The sequence below is a fragment of the Oryctolagus cuniculus genome, chromosome 6, assembly GCF_051225735.1.
Source record: "Oryctolagus cuniculus isolate XC-2025 breed Fujian yellow rabbit chromosome 6, ASM5122573v1, whole genome shotgun sequence".
Taxonomy (NCBI): Eukaryota; Metazoa; Chordata; class Mammalia; order Lagomorpha; family Leporidae; genus Oryctolagus; species Oryctolagus cuniculus.
The window spans coordinates 60598813-60617288 of NC_142872.1; the positions used below are offsets into that span (position 1 = coordinate 60598813).

General features: G+C 59.2%; 1 protein-coding gene across 1 annotated transcript in view; it reads left to right on the top strand.

The window, feature by feature from the left end:
* Positions 1-3295: 3295 nt before the first annotated feature.
* Positions 3296-18476, top strand: part of NEURL1B (neuralized E3 ubiquitin protein ligase 1B) — a 33507-nt gene continuing 18326 nt past the window's right edge. The window contains exon 1 of the mRNA XM_017341583.4: positions 3296-3468. Within this exon, the coding sequence (XP_017197072.2) occupies positions 3438-3468 (31 nt within the window). The 5' untranslated portion in view covers positions 3296-3437. The remainder of the gene's footprint in view (positions 3469-18476) is intronic.

Consider the following 18476-nt stretch of genomic DNA (forward strand, 5'->3'; position numbering starts at 1 on the left):
CCCATCCCCCAGACCCTTTGGAACCCTCTAGTGTCTTTAGGGACTGGATCTGAGACCCCGCAGCCATTTCTCCCCAACCCCTGTGCCCTTGCCCTCCTGCCCTGGCACCTGGGCAGAATTGTCTTCTCTAACTTCGAGAGACACAGTCAAGAGCACGAGGCTTGGACACTGACACACCTGGTCTCAAATCCTGACTCCTCTTTGCAGCTGAAGAGCCTCAGTGGCAGGTGACTGGTTGACCTTCCTTGGAAAATGCAGGTGGTAGGGCCTATCTCCTTGGGTGTGGCACCACGCAAGTATCTGGGGATGGAGAAAGTCAGCTGGCACACCTGTGCTGGGAGCCTCTGGTGCAGCAGGTGCTCAGGGCTCACAATCCTGCCCTCTGCTTCCCTTCCCTATCAAACTGTCAGCTACAGTGCCTGGCCCTGGGCCCCCTAACATCTGCACACAGCCATTCCTCACTGAGCAAGTGGCTTTTTTGGGGGGAGTTTATGGGAGAGAGGAAGCCAGGGGAAGCAACTGGGGGCGGGGGCACATCCCAGGAGATCCACTTGGCACACACGCAATAAACATGGGGAGTGCTTTCTGCAGCTCTTCCAGGGCCAACGAGACTCACGGCCTTTGAACCATCACTCGCTCTGGTGATCTCAAGTGCGTGGTCGCGGCTCAGTGGCAGGCTGGACTGGGAGGCAGCCTTTCAGAGACACACAGGGCAGGGAGCCCCTCGCAGCAATCCCGCCACCCCACCCTGGGAATCACACGGTCTGTCTGCATTCCTCCTGTGACAGGGATCTCCCTCACTCCCAGGGCCACCTGCCCCACCTTGGGGGAGTAGCTTTGTCTCCTAGCTCAAGTGCAGCACCCAGCACCAGAGAGACTTCTAGAATGCTCTAATCAGCATGCACAGGAGCTGCACACCCCTCCTTTGTCCTAAACACTACATTGTCTTTGCTACATCTCTGTGATGTGTGTCACTCTCCCCGCACTTGCCAGCACGATCACTCCAGATTCCAGGGCTACCATCAATCCAAACTCCTTCTCTCCTCCGTCCCTTTCTTCTCCTCTCTCTCCCTCTTTCCTTCCCTGTCTTCTCTCAAATCCGAGCAATGCATCTCTGAGTCATTGCATCAAAGCTGTACTGAGTGCCTGTGTCTGCCAGCCCTGCGCTGGGCACTGGGGAGCCACAGAAGACTCCAGCCTGCAGGAGCTCCCCATGTGGCCCTGGAGAGCACAGAAAGGTGACACCTGCTTTCAGGCTGCCAGGGAGGGACAGGACAAAGTGCAGCAGGACCACAGAGGGTAAGCACTACCGTAGTTACCTGAATAGAAGGCAATGCAACTTAAGGGTCAAGGGCAATCCCTGTTCTCCTCACACAATGCAGTTGTTGCATGTTGGGGGGTTAGAGGTTTAATAGTTGGCTCTCCACCTGCAATATTTATCCCTTTAGCTGGATAAACCATTCAAGTCATTGTTACATCAAATACTAATTTGAAAAAGTTGTTTTTGCCTACTTTCAAATCTCAAGAAACTATTTGATTCAAAATCTTCTGTGTAGCTTTGACACTTGCGTCGGGGTGTAGGGGTGTGTGGGGGGTGTGTGTGTGTGGGGGGAGACAGCTTTCTGCCAGAACACATCTTACTCCCAGTGATCTAGATGCTAAAATGCAGCCCGTTCAAGCCCACAGGGCAGGCACTCCCGACGCTATCTGTTCCTCAGGTACCGTCTGCATCGCAGGAGGGGGCTTCATTTGTTGCCCGGGTGCACCTGCACAATATGGCCACTTACAAGGGTGCCCTGAAAAAGACCTCTAAAAGGCCTGGTGGCAACACCCTCCCACCTTTGCCATCACAGAGTTCCCAGGGCTCCGCACTGCTCTGCTTGAGTAAATCCCCTCGGCTCTTTTTATAACCGTGCCCACCCCATCTGCATCCCTAACACACGGGATCAGCGGTGCGTCTGGCGAGCGTGCCTTCCCCACTTAGAGCTTTGGGGTTCAACATTCAGGCGCTGAGAAACACTTGCAGTATCGGACATCAGTAGCTCAAATACAAGGCCACCTTCTGTTCGGCCACGTGGCAGATAAGTCAGGGCGTGGCAGAGAGCAGGCAAGGGCTGCCAGAAATGGAGGCTTTGAGCTGACCTTGAGAAGGACAGCCCTTGCAAGGAGTCACATCCCCTGGGCAGAAGACTCTGGGAGAGCCCCAGGCTCGCCTGCCCCTTGCCAGCTTAAGCTCCTCTCTCCTCTACTCTCTGAGCCTCAATGCCCCAATCTGTGAAGTGGACATAATGACAAATTTTCTAAGATCTTAAGGAGTGAGTCTTCTTCGCCTAAGCATTGCACCTTAGCGCCTCAATGTTTCGTTCTATAAAATGAAACCTGGACAGCGAGCATGGACTACAAGTCTTTACTCCAGCTGAGGCCCCGGCGCCTGGACAGATGCACTCAGCAAATCCCTTGGGGTGAGTGAATGAATGAATGAGCATGCCCTTCCCTCTCTCAGCTCGCCTCTTCCCACAGGCAAGCCCTTGTGGGGCATCAGCTGGAGCTTACCTGCCCCCCAGATTTCCCTGACCCCTAAACATCATCCTACCACTCAGATCTTGTATTTTCTTCCTGGCTTGAGTCGTTTGTCTTCGCCTCTAGCGCCGTCTCCATGACAGCGGGGACCCTATTTGTACCCGCAGGGTCCAGCCCAGCACCTGGCATGGAGCCTGTGCTCAGTAAGTGCTAAGGACTGAGTGAATGAATGACCAGGGGTTCCCTCGGCACAATCTCTGCAGTGCCGAGGTTTCGCAGGCACGAGGCTGGGAGTGGAAAGGTCGCCATCCCCACGCCGTGCACCCTGGCGGCTCCGTCTCCAAGCTCTCGCACCGTCTCAGGCCACCTCCCACCTGTGTGCGCGTTCCCGACCCCACCACCAGCATCCCCCGGGGGGCTGGGGCGTGGCCTGCCTGGGTACTGCGTCTGAGAGACTGCCGGGGGCACAGTAGGACTCCTTGGAGTCCAGGCCACGGCCGACCGGCCTGGCTCCACGCGGGCACCCAGCTGCCCAGCGCGCCTTCCCGGCCCGGGCGCGGGAGCGACGAGGGCGGGAGGTTCGGCCGAGCCTCTCCCGCCGCCCGGTGCAAACTTTCAAAAGATGCGGCGGCCGCGGCCCCGCCCCTGCACGGTTGGAGGCGGCTGGAGGCGGGGGCGGAGCCGGCGAGCCCGGGCCGATGGCTCCGCCTCCTCCTGCCGCCGCCGCCGCCGCAGCCGCCTCCTTGCCGGCGCCCACCCCAGCTACCGCCCGCCTGCTCGCCTGAGCAGCAGAGATGCCCGGGAGCCCGAGCCCAGCCCCGGCCCCGGCCCAGGCTCCGGCCCCCGGCCAGCCCCAGCGTTAACCTCGCGCGCCCCGGAGCGGGCCGCCGCCGCGGAAATTCGCGCCCGAAGCCGCGATGGGCAACACGGTGCACAGGACCCTGCCAGGTATGCGCCGGGAAGCCCTGCCCGGGAGGTGGGCGCCGGGCTTGTCCTCTCCTCCGGGAGAGCCACCCCCACGCCCCTCGGAGCCCTCGACGCTCCCGGGGCGGGAGCCTAAGGTGCCGCCCGGACCCGGCTCCGCGCGCGCCCCGTGGCTTGGCTTTGCGCTCTGACAGGGCGGCACCGCGTCCTGGTTACCTTGGGGACCCCCGTTCTCTTCTCCCGACTTGGGCCATGCCAGCACAAGGGCGGGTGGGGGTTGATGCCGCCCCCCCCCCAACCCCCGCCTTTGTTCCAGCCCGACGGAGCTGAGGAGCGAGTCTAAGGCACCCCGGGCGGGCGGTGACTGGAGCCGGGCTTCCGACGGCCAGAAGCCGCTGGTTGCTCCAAGACGGCAGAGGCCGGGGGTTGCGGGGCAGGGGTGCTCGCAGGGGTCCCCGGGTTTCCAGCCGGCCAGCGCCCCAGTAGCCCATGTAGCCTGGGCTTAGCCGCGTTCCTACGCGCACCCCGGCTGCGCCCCCCTCTGGTGTCCGCTCAACTGGGGGGGGGGGAGGGGGCGGGTTCCTTTAGCCCCCTGGGAGTCGCTGTAGCAGAGCGCATCGCCCCCTAGTTAAAACCAACCCAGAATTCCCGGGCATGAAGTGAGAGGATCCAGAGATGGGGTGGGAGTGGGGAGGCAGAGGAGGCTTTACTGGGAAGCACCTGCGATTCGGGGAAGAGACCCGGTCCCCGCCGGGCTCTGTGCAGTCCGAAAAATGGCTTGGCTGTCCCAGTGTCTATCCCAGTTTTACAAAGGAAGAGATTGAAGGGCAGAAGGATGGAAGTGAGTTGTGCAAGGTCACACAGGTGGTAGAGAGTCACGATTGGTACCTGTGTCTGTGTACCCCTGTCCCCCAGTCCCATACCTTGAGTCTTCAGAAGTATTTTGGACAGAGCCCACGTCTTGATCATCTTGTATTTTGGATTAGGGTTGGGCATGCATAGCATCCTTGGGGGTGGGGAGGAGGGGAAAGGGGAAGATGAGCTCTGTGTGTGTGTGTGTGTGTGTGAAGTACAGAGGCTCTGCTCGGTGGGGAAGCTATTCAGCGGTGCAGCAAATTTAGGATGAGGTTTTAGGAGAGGGACACATGGCCCCATTTCTGCTCTAACCTCCCACAGAGCCTGTGCTTGTAGGCTTTACATGCAATTATTAAAAATAAATAAATAAATAAATGCTTCCTCCCCCTGGAGGGGACTGTGGTGGGTGGTGCTTGGGGGAGCCCTCGAGGTTCCCAAGGCCGGCATGTGGAAAAGGCGCAGACTTTCTGCTTTGGAAGCTTCTGGGCAAGTTTAGGGTGAGTGCACTTGAACCTTCCAAGTTCTCAGGGAGGCGAAGTCACCAGCCAGCCAGTGGCTGAGGGAGGACTGGCTCCCAGATCTGCTGGCTGGAGGGTGGCCTCTGCCACCCACAGCCAGCCAGGAGGTGTCCGGGGATGGCGGCCACGTGGGCAGCGGATCTTCTCCTAGGCCACACAGACACCGGGCTCAGGCACTACAGCACAGGGCCCTTGTTTGGTTTCTTCATTAAGAAATGTTTATGCTGTTCTAGTTTAAAAAAAAAAAAAAAAGCCATTCTCCCACCTGTGGGTCAGCCTTGGGATGAGTGACAGGGCAGCCAGCCAGTCGCCAGGTGGGCTAAATACAGCCAGAGACTTGTGTGGTCCTCATGCCCCTGGGCGCCGGCTCTGTGGCCTGGGCTGCCCTGGGGTGGGATTATAAAGTGGGATTATGAGGTGGGTTGTCCTGTGCTGCAGCATCAGAGGGTGGGACGTTCATACTTGTTGTCTGTGCCTTGTAGCTTGCACTGGATTTGAGGAAGGGGTCAGCTAGGGACTCCTGAGCTGTATCAGCTTGCAGGTGCCAAGAACATGAGGGGCCCTATATATTTTTTTTTCTGATCTGTGACCAGTTTCTTGCACACACAGTACCATTTTTTATATCCCAGTGCTCAGCAGGTGATGCCTCCCATACCTGGAATAGCCTTTCTTGTCTAGTCCATCTTTCAAAATCTAGCTCAGTTGTCTGCTCTTCCAGGAAGCCTTCCCTGACCACCCCACAGTCCCATCCTTTGCTGCATTACCTGGATACCTTCTCAAGTCTGCTTGTTCATCTGACCACAGTGCATTGTCGTCATCACCTGTCTCCACGACTTTCCTTGGGGTTCCCTGAGGACAGAGCCCACGTCTTGATCATCTTGTATCCATGGTTGCCCAGCTCGGAGCCTGGTGCTTGGCAGAGGCTCAGAGGCTGGTGGTGGAGCACAAATGTTGCCTGCATCTCAGAATACTTGGCTCAGTCTTTGCCCTGTAGAATCCTGGTGCTTTCGCTCTCAGGAAAAGGACACATGCGTGGGGTTCGTTCTGTGGGCCTTGAAATAGAGAGCTGGCATTTGCTGAGCACCTGGACTCCGTGCCAGGCTTCCTGCATGTGTGGCTTCGTTTCCACGCCCAGCCCGCTTCTCCTGCAGGCTCCTGCGCTTGCTGAGCCCTCTCTCTGGAACATTCTTCCCCTGGAGCTCCGCAGGGCTCCCCTCTTGTTTCCCCTGGGTGTCTGCTGCAGGTGGGCCCTGCCTTTGCCCCTGCCCCCCCTTTGTCTTGCTTCACAGTTCTCCCCAGCCTGTGTCACCCCGTGTGACTCACTGTCTGTATAGTCAGCCATTTATCGCCTGCACCGGCCCCCCCGCCCAGGTAGAGTTCGGTCTGTTTTGTTCACGCTGTCTGTTCAGCGCCTGGAGCAGGGCTAGTGTGGGGTATGTGGGTGCCTCAAGAAGTTCACAGAGCAGGGAAGTAAAAGATGGGTCTATTCTGCCACAGAATGTTTTGAAATCCGTGCCTTCAAGGGGTCCCCAAAAAATTCATGGGAAATGCATACCATGCAAAACCAGTGCCTGGATTTCAAATTTTTTTGGTACCAAAATCAACTTATCTTTTGATTCCATTTCCCCATGAACTTTGAAGGCACCTGCACTTGTCGAATGAATGAGTTGAATTCTCCCAAAAGTCCTGCAGGGTAGGGATGCTCATCCCATTTTACAGATGGCAAACAAAGGCTGATCAGAGAGGTCAGCTGGCTTGTCCCAGCCCACACAGTTGGCAGCACCAGCATTGAAATTCAGGCTTAGTTAGCTCCAAAGTCCTGCCTTCTTCCTCTGACATGCCGTAGCCTCCCACGTCAAGGTTAGATAACACTTACTGGGTGTCCCGTGGTACACATGGCCTGCCTCACTGTGCAATAAGGAAATGTCAGAGAAAGGGGAGGTCCTTGGCCATCAGTGCAGGGCAGCCCGCTCAGAGCCCATCCGTGTTTTCAGAGGATTCATGCCTGCGTCAGCACGGGAACTTGCATTATTCAGCTCCTGCAGTGTGTCTTACCCGATGCGACTCAGTCCTGCAAAGTCAGAAGCCATTCTTCTCCATTGCACAGATGAGAAGACTGAGGCACAGCGAGGTTAACACACTTGCCCCGACTCACACAGTTAGGCAGTGGCAAAGCTGGGCCTTAAAAGACCGAGGTCTGTCTGACTTCTAGCGCCACATGCTCCTTTCTCGGCACTCCACTGGCCTTAATCAAGGTTCAGTCAGGGAGAAAGAAGTGTAAACTGGTGAGGGTTGTGGAGAGGCCAGTGTTCCAGGACAGGGGTGGGCGGGAGGAGGGACTCGTCCCCTTCTCCCGCAGCACATTCCAGTCCTTTCTCTGCGCGCCTTTGGGGCTCACCTGGAGTTCTGGTTGGAGAAGAGGCTGGATTCAAACTGCCCACTGGGTTTAATCATTAAGTTGGTCCATGCTTGGCCGAGCCCACAGCCCTGTTGAGTGTTAACGCAACCATCGCAACCATCGATTGTCCCAGTATTTGGCGCGAGGAAAATGTGTAGACCCTGCTCTGGGCCAAGCCCTGGGCTGTCTGTTTTACAGCCTTGTAACTGCCCTTTCAAGGGGACTATGTTTGTGCCCGTTTTACAGGGCAGCAAATGGAGGCTCCGAGCGGTAAAGGACAAAAGCACACAGGATGTTAGGGGGAGAACGAGTCTTCCTGGACAGGCAGTTGACAAACACTGCGCCGGGCACAGGGACGGCACACGCCACACTCACAGACACCCTGCCCGTGCAGGCCTTTTTCCATTCAGCCAAGGGAAGGAGCCTTCATGGGTCAGACCCGCTGCTCCCAGTCCCCAGCTGGGCCGTGGGGAGTGAGGGCAGTGGCAGTCCCTTTCCTCTTTGTACGTCTCTTCCTCCTTCTCCCCACCAAATCATGACGTAAAGTTAACTTGGGCTGTCTCTGCCCGCTCTGGTCCCTCTGCCTTCCTCCCACCTGGTCATTAAGAATCATTCCGAGAGCAGAGCTGAGCCATTCAGAGCGACAGCCCTTAAGCCCGTGTGGCTGTCAACACAGGCCACGGCTCCCAGGTGAGGGCTGCGAGGCTACAGGACTGCTGAGGACTGGTGCCATGCAACAGTGGAAGTAGGAAGAGGGGATGGGGGTCTGTCTGCTGTGTGGCCCCAGCGGCGAGCCTGCAGCCTGGAGGAGCTAGGGCCTTCCTCTGTTTTTACCCTCTTCCTGTTCCCTTCTCCCCCACCCCCACCCCCATCACCCCAGCTCTGGGAGTCAGGGAAGACTTCCTGGAGTAGGTGACATTAGAAGGAAAGCCCAACTGAGTGCCTGCCTCCCCAAACCAAATGTCATCTCACTCTGCCTGCCTTTAGGGTCTTTTGTGACTCAGTCATCGCAAGGCTATCAATACCTATCTGGCACCTGTCGTGTGCCAGGCCCTGGGGGTGCGGCTGTGGGTACAAGGGACAGTGCCTATGGCTCTGCTGGAGCTGGCCCTGGTGGAAGGGAGCCACGTGCTCTCATAGGCTGGGGCAAGTTGACAGGTACTGCTTCCCCGTACCTAGGAGAGGGAGCAGCCCAATGCCCCAAGCAAGGCTTGCTATCCCCGCCGCGGGCTGCCTGCCGTGGGTCACGACTGGCTTTGGAAAACACTCCTGAGTGACACAGAGTGGAATAAGAAAGAAAGCGATGGAATGTACTCATTCGGTAGTATTTCTGCTTCCTATCCTCTTGTTTCCATTGTGCACTTGTGTGTGTGCTGCACGTGAGTTGTGTGTGCTGCAGTGTCGGTGTGTTTGTCTCTGCGGGGCCTTGGCAGAGTGCTGGAGAGTCGGAGGCCACAGGCGAACCACGCTCTAGAACGCAGATGCTGGAGTCGGGCTGCCAGGGTTCCTGGCCGCCGTCTGCCTCGGTTTCCTTACCGTCAAGCGGGGAGGCCGGGGCAGCTCCCTCGCTGCTGGCGGTGATGGGAACTGAGTGGAGCAGAGCAGGTGCCCAGGACGGTAGCTGTCACGGTCAGCTTGGCCTCAGGCCTGCCCTTGGGGTCTCTGGCCGAGAGATGCCCGTGAGTGTGGAACCCCAGGCCTGGGTGGGAGGCGCCCCCTTCCTGTGCACTGTCAGCAGTTCCCAGGGTGCCTGGGCTCTGTCCTGGACTCCTGGCTCCTGAGGAGTCTGCAGGTCACACTCTGCAGGTGTCAGTGTTGACCAGGCCCCCAGGCTGGGCCCCGCGCTGGGCTGGGGAACCCAGTCTGGGCTCAGTGAGTCCAGTTTGAGCGGGAGAAACCCACCAGTGACAGTGAGTGGTGAAGGATGCTGGGAAGGCTTCCTGGTGGAGGTGTGCTCTCTCTAGCCAAGACTTCAGTGAGGAGAAGGGAATGGGAGAAGCTGTTCAAGGCAGAGGGGCTCTGTGTGCAAAGGCTACAGCAGGTGGAGCAGGACACATGTTGGGGAGCTGTGGTGTTCTGGGGGTCCCCGAGCAAGTGGGGATGGTGTGAGAGGTGGTGGCAGTGGTGGCAGTAGAGGGGGTGGAAGAAGCATCCTTGCAGGCCAGGCTGCTGGCAGGAGGCGTGGATTTGTCCGCCGGCCTGCTCCCCACTGGGATAGCAGAGGGCATTTGGCAGCAGGGGGCGGAGCATCTTCCCAGAGCTGGACGGCGAGGGCTCCTTAGAACAGGCTGTTTAATCTCGCCCAGGACAAGCAGCCGGCTCGGGCCCTCTTTTGGACCAAAGGGCTTTCTGTACTTTGCAATGCTCTCTGAGCACTTAAAATAGAAGGGCAGAAGCCCAGGTATGTGGCTAGGGCTTAAAGCAGAGAGGGAAGAGGGGGGACACCCAGCAGCTGCCCACAGGTAGCCGGCGCTCACCTGGGCAGTGCTGCAGGTGGGCAGAGCCTGGGCTTGCTTGCCCCTCCCCGCCCCTGCCAAGTCCCTTGTCTGTTTCATGCCATTTAAATCACCAGGATGAGCCTCAGAGGGGTCACAAGACCTGCCCTGGGTCAGGTGGCCAGGAAGTGGCCAGGGCACAGTCGCATCCCAGGCCTGCCAGGCCCCAAGCCCCTCCCCCATGCTGCCTTGGGGCTTCCTGGGGCTTCCTCTTGTTCGCAGGTCCCTGCCACCAGAGTGAAGCCTTCTGTGGAAGGGGTGCATTCCCCAGCCTAGCCCACCTCACCCCAGGCCTTGGACGATGGAACTCAAAAGGTGGACATGGCCTTGGACCACTTGCCCTACAGGGGAAGGGATGTGGCTGAGCTTTTTACGCCTTCCTCCTGCCCAACCAGAACACAGGCTCTTGATGGGTCTGTGGGGTAAAATCCCGGCACTGTCTGCCTCCGCCACCCCCCATTGGCAGATGTCCCAATGCGGCCCACACCCCCTGGCCCTGAGCCTTGCCTTCCAACCCGGGGCTCCAAGCAGCCCCCAGTAAGTCAGCAAGCGCACAGGTGTGTGACAGCCTCGGAACATCCTGCCCGGGCGCTGTACCGTCCTTATCGGCTGAGCTGGTAACTGCTCCAGCCCGAGTCCTTCCCACCTGGGCCGAGTCCTGGCCCGGCTCCATGCTGAGCAGGGGTCAGGTGCTCCCAAGGGAGACAGAGAGAGACTGTGAGGGACCCCAGGGTCTGGCGTGCAGAGCTTCAGCCCCTTGCCAAAGCAGGTCGGGGACAGCTGATGTCCCGAGGGCTTTCTGGAAAGTGAAGTCGGGGCTGTCCCCAGGGAAGCAAGGAGTCCCCAGGGGACCGCCACAGTGGGACAGCTACCTGCAGATACGATGGGAAAGGGACCAACCACAGCCATGACCAGTGTGTGCACATCCCTACACGGAGGCAGTTCAGTCAAAGGAGGGACTTTCTAACTGCGGGGGCTGGCAGGGCGTGGAATGGGGAGGAGGTACCTGTCGCAGGCATGTCACTGAGGTTCACAGGTGTGGCAAAGGCCACCAGAGCATCTGGTGGATCCCAGATGAATTCATAGCCCCTTAAGGTGCCTTTTGACCCTGGGGTCTTGAGGGGTTGATATGCAGCACTCTTCCGATCCCCTGTTTGTCCCATCTTCCCTCAGTCTTCCTGCCACTTGTGCATGGCGGTGGGGTTCAGGCCCATTTCGTAGATCAGGACACTGAGGCACAGAACAAGGAAGCCACCTGCCTCAGCCCTGGTGTCTCCCCACGCCCCAGCGTCCCAGCCTTAGCGCTTTTTCAGCCCCCGCAGCAGGTGCTTCTGAGTGGGGTTTGGGACGGCCACGCTCGTGCCTTCTCCTCTCGTTCCTGATATGGCCGGGGCTCAGCACGGCTCCAATCCAGCCCCCGCCCCGCCTCAGGCAGCAGGAGAGGGTTCTGTAATGGGTAAGCCACTGGGGAGCGGGTGCGGCGGGGGTGTGTGGGCTTAGCGGCGCTCGGCAGGATGCCTGCTGCTATTAGAAGGTGCATTTTGTTGACATCCTGAACATCGCATGCTGTTGATACCATAATTGCACTCCTTGGGCACATGGTTTCTTTCCTTTTGCCCCGAGGATGATGGATTTATGAGGTGGGTGGGCACCCTGTCCCGGTGTCTCCCAGCCAGGGCTGCTCGGTAACTTTCCACGCCAGCCAGGCGGCTCTTCCTGCTGCTCATGGCGCTCCCTTTCCTGCGGCTGCTGGGTTGTTCCAGGGCAGGGGTGGCAGCGTGGAATTCCCATGTGTCTGGCAGTGGCACGGAGCCTCTGTCCTTGCACACGCTCACCCAGGACCCACAAGGGCCACCTCCCGTGGAGAAGATGGAAGCACGAGGACAGGAGCCTTGCACAAGTCATGCAGCAAGGACAGATCGGGGCTTGGCTGGCCCCTGAAAGACTGGCTCTGGAGGCAGTCTCGGGTTCGAATCTCGGTTCCACCCTCTGTGAGCTTCGTGGCCCTGGGCAGGTTGCTTCTCCACTCTGCATTTCCATTTCCTGTCTTTGGGGTCATGATGGCTGCTCCCACCCCCTTGGGGTTCGGGGTTGCGATGAGGGCTGAACGGGAGATTCCATGGGAAGTGCAAGCCCAGCCCCCGGTCGGGGCTCCAGGCAGGAGACATGCACTGCAACACATGAGGTGGGGACCAAGCAGTCCCGTCACGTCTGCAGAGAGCTGAGTGTGCCTGGGCTCTGGACTCAGATCCAAGTGGATCCCGACCCTGCTATCTGGGTGTGCCATGACCTGGGGCAAGCTCTCTAGCTGTGTGGGCCAACTGTCCACATCTGTGAAATGGGATCCTAGGGCTGGAGCGAGGTCCCAGTGAGCCAAGGGCTCTCAGATCACCGCAGCCTATGGGACAGCGACTCTTATCAGGGCTCCAGGGTTTGTCATTTCTCAGTGTTCTCCCTTTACTTCTTGGGGAAGGGGGCAGAGGTCCGTGCAGGCTTCCTTCGGGCATCTTTGTCCCCACTCACCTGCTCTCTGGGGCCCGGCAGGCCCTGGAGGAGGAAGCCCCGGTGATGGGTGAGGGGAGGGAGGAGAGGAAGCAGTATCTGCAGGGTGGGGCACAGAGTGGGAGAGGCAGTCTGATATCAGAGTTGCTTCTTGGGGGAAGGAAACCAATGCAGTCGACCTACTGTGTGCCAGCACCATGCTCTGTCCCTTCGCTGCAGGGCTGGCTTCTTCTGTCCTTGGGAGCCGAGAGCCAGGAGCTAGGCTGTGTTCAAACGCTAGCTCCATTCTATCCAGGCTGCGTGGCCTCAGCACCTCTCTGAGTGTCCCCTCGGCGCTGGGGGGAGGCTCCCATAGATGTCCTGGGTAGGTCGCCTCCCCCATCATGCCCCACCCCCAAGTCTTTCTCAGACCTCAGGGACGCTGGGCTCCGCCCCCCCTTCCACCCGCCCTGCCCCGCCCCTGTAATCAGTTTTCCCACTTTCCTTTTTTAGCTGCTCTGCTTATTGTTCATCCCAAGTTCCTCCTGACCGTGGCCTTGGAGCAGCTCCACACAAGCTGATTGATGACATCCACCCCAGCCCTGCCCCGCCCCCAGCCAGAGCTTCCTTCCTGAGACCGAGCAGGGCCCTGGCTCACCGTCTTTGCCGGGAGGTAGCTTGAGCTCTGTGTCCCGAGTGCAGCCTTATGCCTTGCAGGTCAGCATGTGAGCGAGCCCCTGGGGCCAGCCCGCACCTTGCCCAGTGCCTGGCTCCAGGCGCCCATCCTCCTCCAGCAGGCTCTGCACCCTGAAAAGCAGGGCCAGGGGACCCACTGTTCCAAGGCCCAACTGCTTGGGAGGCCCTGCCAGGTGCTTGCCTGGGGCTGGGTTTCAGATCAGCCAGCCAGAAGGGCATCACCCAGGCTGGGGGGGTGGAGTGGGTACAGCTATCCCCCAAGGCAGAGGGAAGGAGACGCTCAGGTCTGGCAGATTGCGCCAGCTCAGCGCACGCAGCAGCTGCCAGGGAGCGCCTGGAGGAGACGCAGGCGCGCAGAGCAGCCCCACGCCAGCCGTTGGTCGCGGCGTTCAAAACCTGGGCTGTTTTGCTCACGCCTCCTCTGCCAGGTCATTTTGACAGGCAGGCAGGCAGGGAAGAAAGGAAACCCCGGGGCTGAAGCTACTTCTCCAGGGATTTCACGGGGATTTCTTCTCTGCTTCCAGCCCTTCAGTGCCCCCTAGAGTTTTCTCGGAATCTCTAAACTCCCATGCATGGCCTTGAAGACCCTGAGGGCTGTAGCCCCCGACTCCCGCCCCATTCACCCCTCTCCCTTCTGCTCCGTCCTCCTGGCAGTGCCCCCAGTGCACACTCTCTCCCCTCCAGACCTTTGCAGGTGCCGTCCCCTCTGCCTGAAATACACTTCCCAGCCCTTGGTCCTCTGGCTGCAGAGCAGCTGCCCCGCAGCCCGGCCCTGGGTGCTGAGCACCCTGTGTGGTAGGGGTGTCTGCTTGTCCCCACCACCACCACCCCAGGCTCTGGGGGCAGGGACAGTGTGAGGCCGGTCAGCGTGAGCCCCACTGTGGCCAGCGCAGGCCCAGGCACAGAGCAGAAGCTGTGTCCGTGTCACCTAGGAAGGAAGTGGTGTGCTTGGGGAGGAATGAGTGCGGGCACTTCCCCCCTCTCTCCACCTCAGAGGCCCTGGCCTGCGAAGCTGGGGTTTCCAGGGTCACTTTATCGAGAACCAAGCGTGCTGAAGGGGCCCAGTGGAGGGTGGAAGCCAGCATGGGGATCCCAGCTCCGGCTCAGCAGCTTCAAGGGGGTGTCGGGATGACCTCACCCTGGGGACTCTCAGAGCCCACCCAGCCAGGCTGCTGTCCCTTAGCCTGCTTCCCAGCCGCCTCGCCGCCCGGCCCCTGGCCTCCCTCTGGGGCCTCCTCGCAGCTGTTGCCAGTTTTGTTTGCAGAGCCCAGGGGAGGGGAGCCAGGTCGCTTTCCAGCCCAGGCTGGCCCTCTTCCACCTAGGGTGCTGGCCAAGCAGGCCTCCGAGACAGAGCAAAGTCCCGGGAAACTGGCGCCTGTCACAGGGCGCCTGTCACTGCCCTGTTTGGCAGAGGGGAGGAAGCGGTTATTTTTTTTATCCAGCCCACTTTTAAACCCACCAATGGGAAAGGAGGCCACTGCCTTGAGCTCCTGGTGTGGCGGGAAGCCTTGCCTTCTCTCGCTAGAGCTCAACCCGCCACATGCATGCCTGTGTGCACGCGCACACACATACGCACACACACACGTGTTTACATAGTACACGCCCCATGTTGCTTCCCACAGCCTTGGCTTGCATTTTGATTTGTTTTAACTTTTTATTTATTGCATTCAAAAGGCAAAGAGATAGCTCCCATCTGATGGTTCACTCCCCAAATGCCCACCAACAGCCAGGGCTGGGCCAGACTGAAGCCAGGAGCCCAGAACTCCATCCAGCTCTCCCATGTAGATGGCAGGGACCCAAGGACTAGAGCCAACACTGCTGCCTCCTCCCAGGGTAGGCATTAGCAAGCAGCTGAAGTTCAAAGTGGAGCTGGGACTGGAACCCGGGCTCTCCGACCTGGCATGCGGGCATCTGCACGCAGCATCTAGGCCACAACACCTGCCCTGTTGGTTTTGCATTTTGGACTTGGGCCAATGTCACTGGAACCAGAACTTTCTCACTCAAGGTCCACAGTCTGAGCACGGAGGCGGCAGTGAGGCCCGGGAAGTAGAGCGCTGGATGTGGGTGTAGGGCTGTCTCCAGGGGCAGAGGCCTTGCACAAAGCACTGTTGCTCCTGACAGCATCCACGACCCCTGTCCCCCAGCCCCGGCCGAAGGTTAGAAGTGGCCACCTTGAGGAGGGTGGGAGGAGGACACCAGCATGGTCCCCCCGAGCCTTGGCTTCCTTGTCAGGGAAACAAGGTCAGCAAAAACTCCCCAGCAGGCTCATCCTGAAAACAAAAGCCAATCAACGAAGGCATGGGCCAGGCGCACGCAGGGGCAGTGATTCGCCAGCAGGGCAGGCAGCACAGGCCGGTGTCCCAGTGGGCAAGCCCCTTTGCCCAGTGGCTTCTAGGCCCGACGCCACCTGCTGGATGCCAGGGACTCAGTGGCTGTTGCTTCCCCACCAACCTCCTGGCCGGGGGGTGCCCTTTCCTCTGGCTCTTTTTAGATCAAAGCAAGGCCTGGGCCGGGGAGATGAGTGAGGACCATTCAGGAGGTGGTGTGGTGCACATTTGGGACACGGCTGAGATGGCTTAAAAATAGGCCTGTGGCCTTGGACATCAAGGGGAAGCAGCCCGGGGACTTCAAGAGGCCTTTTCTGGCCGAGGTCATGAGCCTGCCACGGGAGAACCGCCCAGACTGTGCTTCCCAGCGGCACAGGCGGTGTTGAGCAGGGGGTAGGGAGCGGAATCGCTAAAGTGATGGCAGGAAGGGAGTAGGTGTTCACTGGGCACCTGCTAGGTGCCCCACCTGCACTGTGGGTCGGACGAGTCGGCCTTGTCCATACCCACGGCAGCCCTGCAAGTGGGAGCTGTCTATGACTTGTTTTCTAGGTCCGGGGGGGAGGGGCTGTCCAGAGAAGTGAGGTGCAGCCCCCAAGCTCACACGAGGCGGGGATGGCATTGTGGTGCCCTGGGTTAAGCCCCCACTGTGGCGCCGGCATCCCGTATCAGAGTGCCAGCTCAAGGCTAGGCTGTTCCGCTTCTGATCCAGCTCCCTGCTAAGGCGCCTAGGGAGGCAGCAGAAGATGGCCCAGGTATCTGGGCCTGTGCCACCCATGTGGGAGACCCGGATGGAGGGCCAGGTTCCTGGCATCAGCCTGGCTCGGCCCTGACTCTTGTGGACATTTGGGGAGTGACTCAGAAGATGGACAGATGACTCTCTCTCTCTCTCCTCTCTCTCTCTCTCTCTCTCTCTCTCTCCTCTCTCTCTCTTTCACTCACCCTGCCTTTCAAACAAAATAAATCCTTAAAAAGAAAAATAGACTACAGGGAGCAAATGATAAAAATAGAGTTTAAACTTGAGCCTGACTGACTTTCAAGCTGGTGTTCTTCTTAGCTACCTCTGAAGTCAAGATTTACAAAAAAAACACAAATGGGCAAAATGGAGGCAAGCAGCTCACTCAGCGACGGTCCCCGTGGGAAAGGGAAGTGGCCGTTCACTGAGCATCTACTATGTGCCAGCACTTGGACTAGGGTCTGTCTTAACTCTGTCACCCCTGCCAGCAGCCTGAGACGGACACCGACTTGGCCAGGGTCCAGTCCCCTGCCTGACCTCTCAGCTTTGCCCTCCTCCTCCCATCCCCGCTCCAGCTCTGCCCATCTGCTGCAGAGGTCTCTGCTGGATCCCCTTCCCCAACTTGTTCTTGAAGTCCCTGGACCCAGATCTTGCCTGGAAGATGAGAGGGGTCACCAGCCAGTGGCAGCACCCTGGCCCCCCCAAACACACACACACGAGGCAGCAGGCCTCCGACCTCCACCTGACATGGAAGGACAGGGCCATAGGAGGTGGCCCCGGGCATGGTCTGGGGCGTCCTGCTGGCACTGACAGGGTGTCAGTCTGATTCTGGCCCTGACAACCTCTGTACCCTTCAGCCATTTGGGGGCACAGCTGCTGTCATCCCCAGGAGGGGCACAGTAGGGGAATATTCTACAGACACAAAGAATACTCTGTAGGAAGCCGTGTGGGAGAGCCTGTTGAGTGCCATGCTGAGCCAGGAAAGACAAGGCACGGTGCTGGGTGCCTGTGGAGGGCAGAGGGGCAGGAGGAGGCGCTCTGGTTTAGGGTCCCACAGAGCTGGGTCCACACCTCCCCGCTGCCCCTGCCACTGCAGGAAGTGTCCTTACCACCTAGAGCTCTGTTCTCTTGTCTCTAGAAAACAGACCCAGTCCTGCTGTAGGGGAGCATTTGCGCTGAGAACCTGTTGCAGTCACGACTACCAAAATCTGACCCAGGGTCTGGCACCCCGGGAAGCATGGCCAAAGGCTCTCCCGTGCGCGGAGGCAATACAAAACGCAGTGAGAGGTGGGGTGTGACCTGGAGAGACGTGGAGGGTGGGATTTGCTCTCTCACGTGGCCAGCGCATGTCTGTGGCAGCGACTTAAATATGAACACCCAGGTTTGCCATGGACATCCCCACGGGGGTGGGGGTGGGGATGGCATGAGTCCACCTCCCACTTTCCAATTCTGGGGAGCAGCCGGTCTCCCCGTTCCCAGCTAAACGCACACATCCGCCTACCACTTCGAGATTGCTTATTGCTGTTCTTTTGTTTTCAGCGTCTCCAACTTGCGTAAATAACGCATCCTCTTAGAAAGGGCTTCACTCTGGTTCTCCTTGTCTCATGTCCGGGCCCTGGCCCCTGTGTGAGGAGAAAAGTAGGGTGTATATCCGTTGTTCCCTTGAAGGGAATCGGCTCACAGCACACACGCACGCTGCGTGGGCTTTTGGCCGTGTGTCACACTAACAGGTAGCAGGGTTTGCGGGGACCAGGGCCACGTGTCTCCCGCCCCAGTCCCCTGATGTCTGTGAACAGCCCTTACAGAACAGCTGCTGGGGATTCGCCAGGTTTTGTAAAGACACGGATGGAGAGATGAGGCGGGAAAATACAGGTGACAGGGAAGGAGATAAAAACAATCAAGTAAGGCCGGTCTGGGCACTCTGCCAGTCGGAGGGGACTTTGGCCTGTTTGGGCACTGGGAGGGAGCCGCAGTGCAGCTGAGTGGCATGGTCAAAGCCACAGCCACTGCTGTCCGTGGGCTGCCCCTGACTTACACCTGGGTGACGGTTCCACCACCCATTTGGCTCTGCCTGTCTGCGGCAGCCTCCAGCCAGCCGGTCGTCTCACGCTTGTGAGGCCTGCGTCCATCCCTCCCTAACAGGCAGCACTGGCCTGGCCGTGGCCCTGCTCAGCTGGAGGCCCTGCCACAGCTCCTCTTGCCTGTGCCATGTGTTCTGAGCCTGGTCCCTATGATGCCTGTGGCACCCTCGCCCCTGATAGCCACAGGGCATACCCTCTGCTGCACCCATGCCACTGCTCTACCCTCCCCACAAGTTCCAGTTCCCCCTGCCTCTGCCCCTAGCATTCCTCTCTGCTGCCTCAACAGCCGGCTGGGTAGGCATCACCACCACCCCCAGTCCCTGGCCAAGCCGGGGGCCTCCTCCAGGCCCCTGTAGCTCCTGAGTACTGAGAGCCTAGCCTGCCCTGTATCACTGGGTACTCAGCTGTGACTGGGGAGACCTGGTCTCCATGAGAGCCAGGGGTGTGG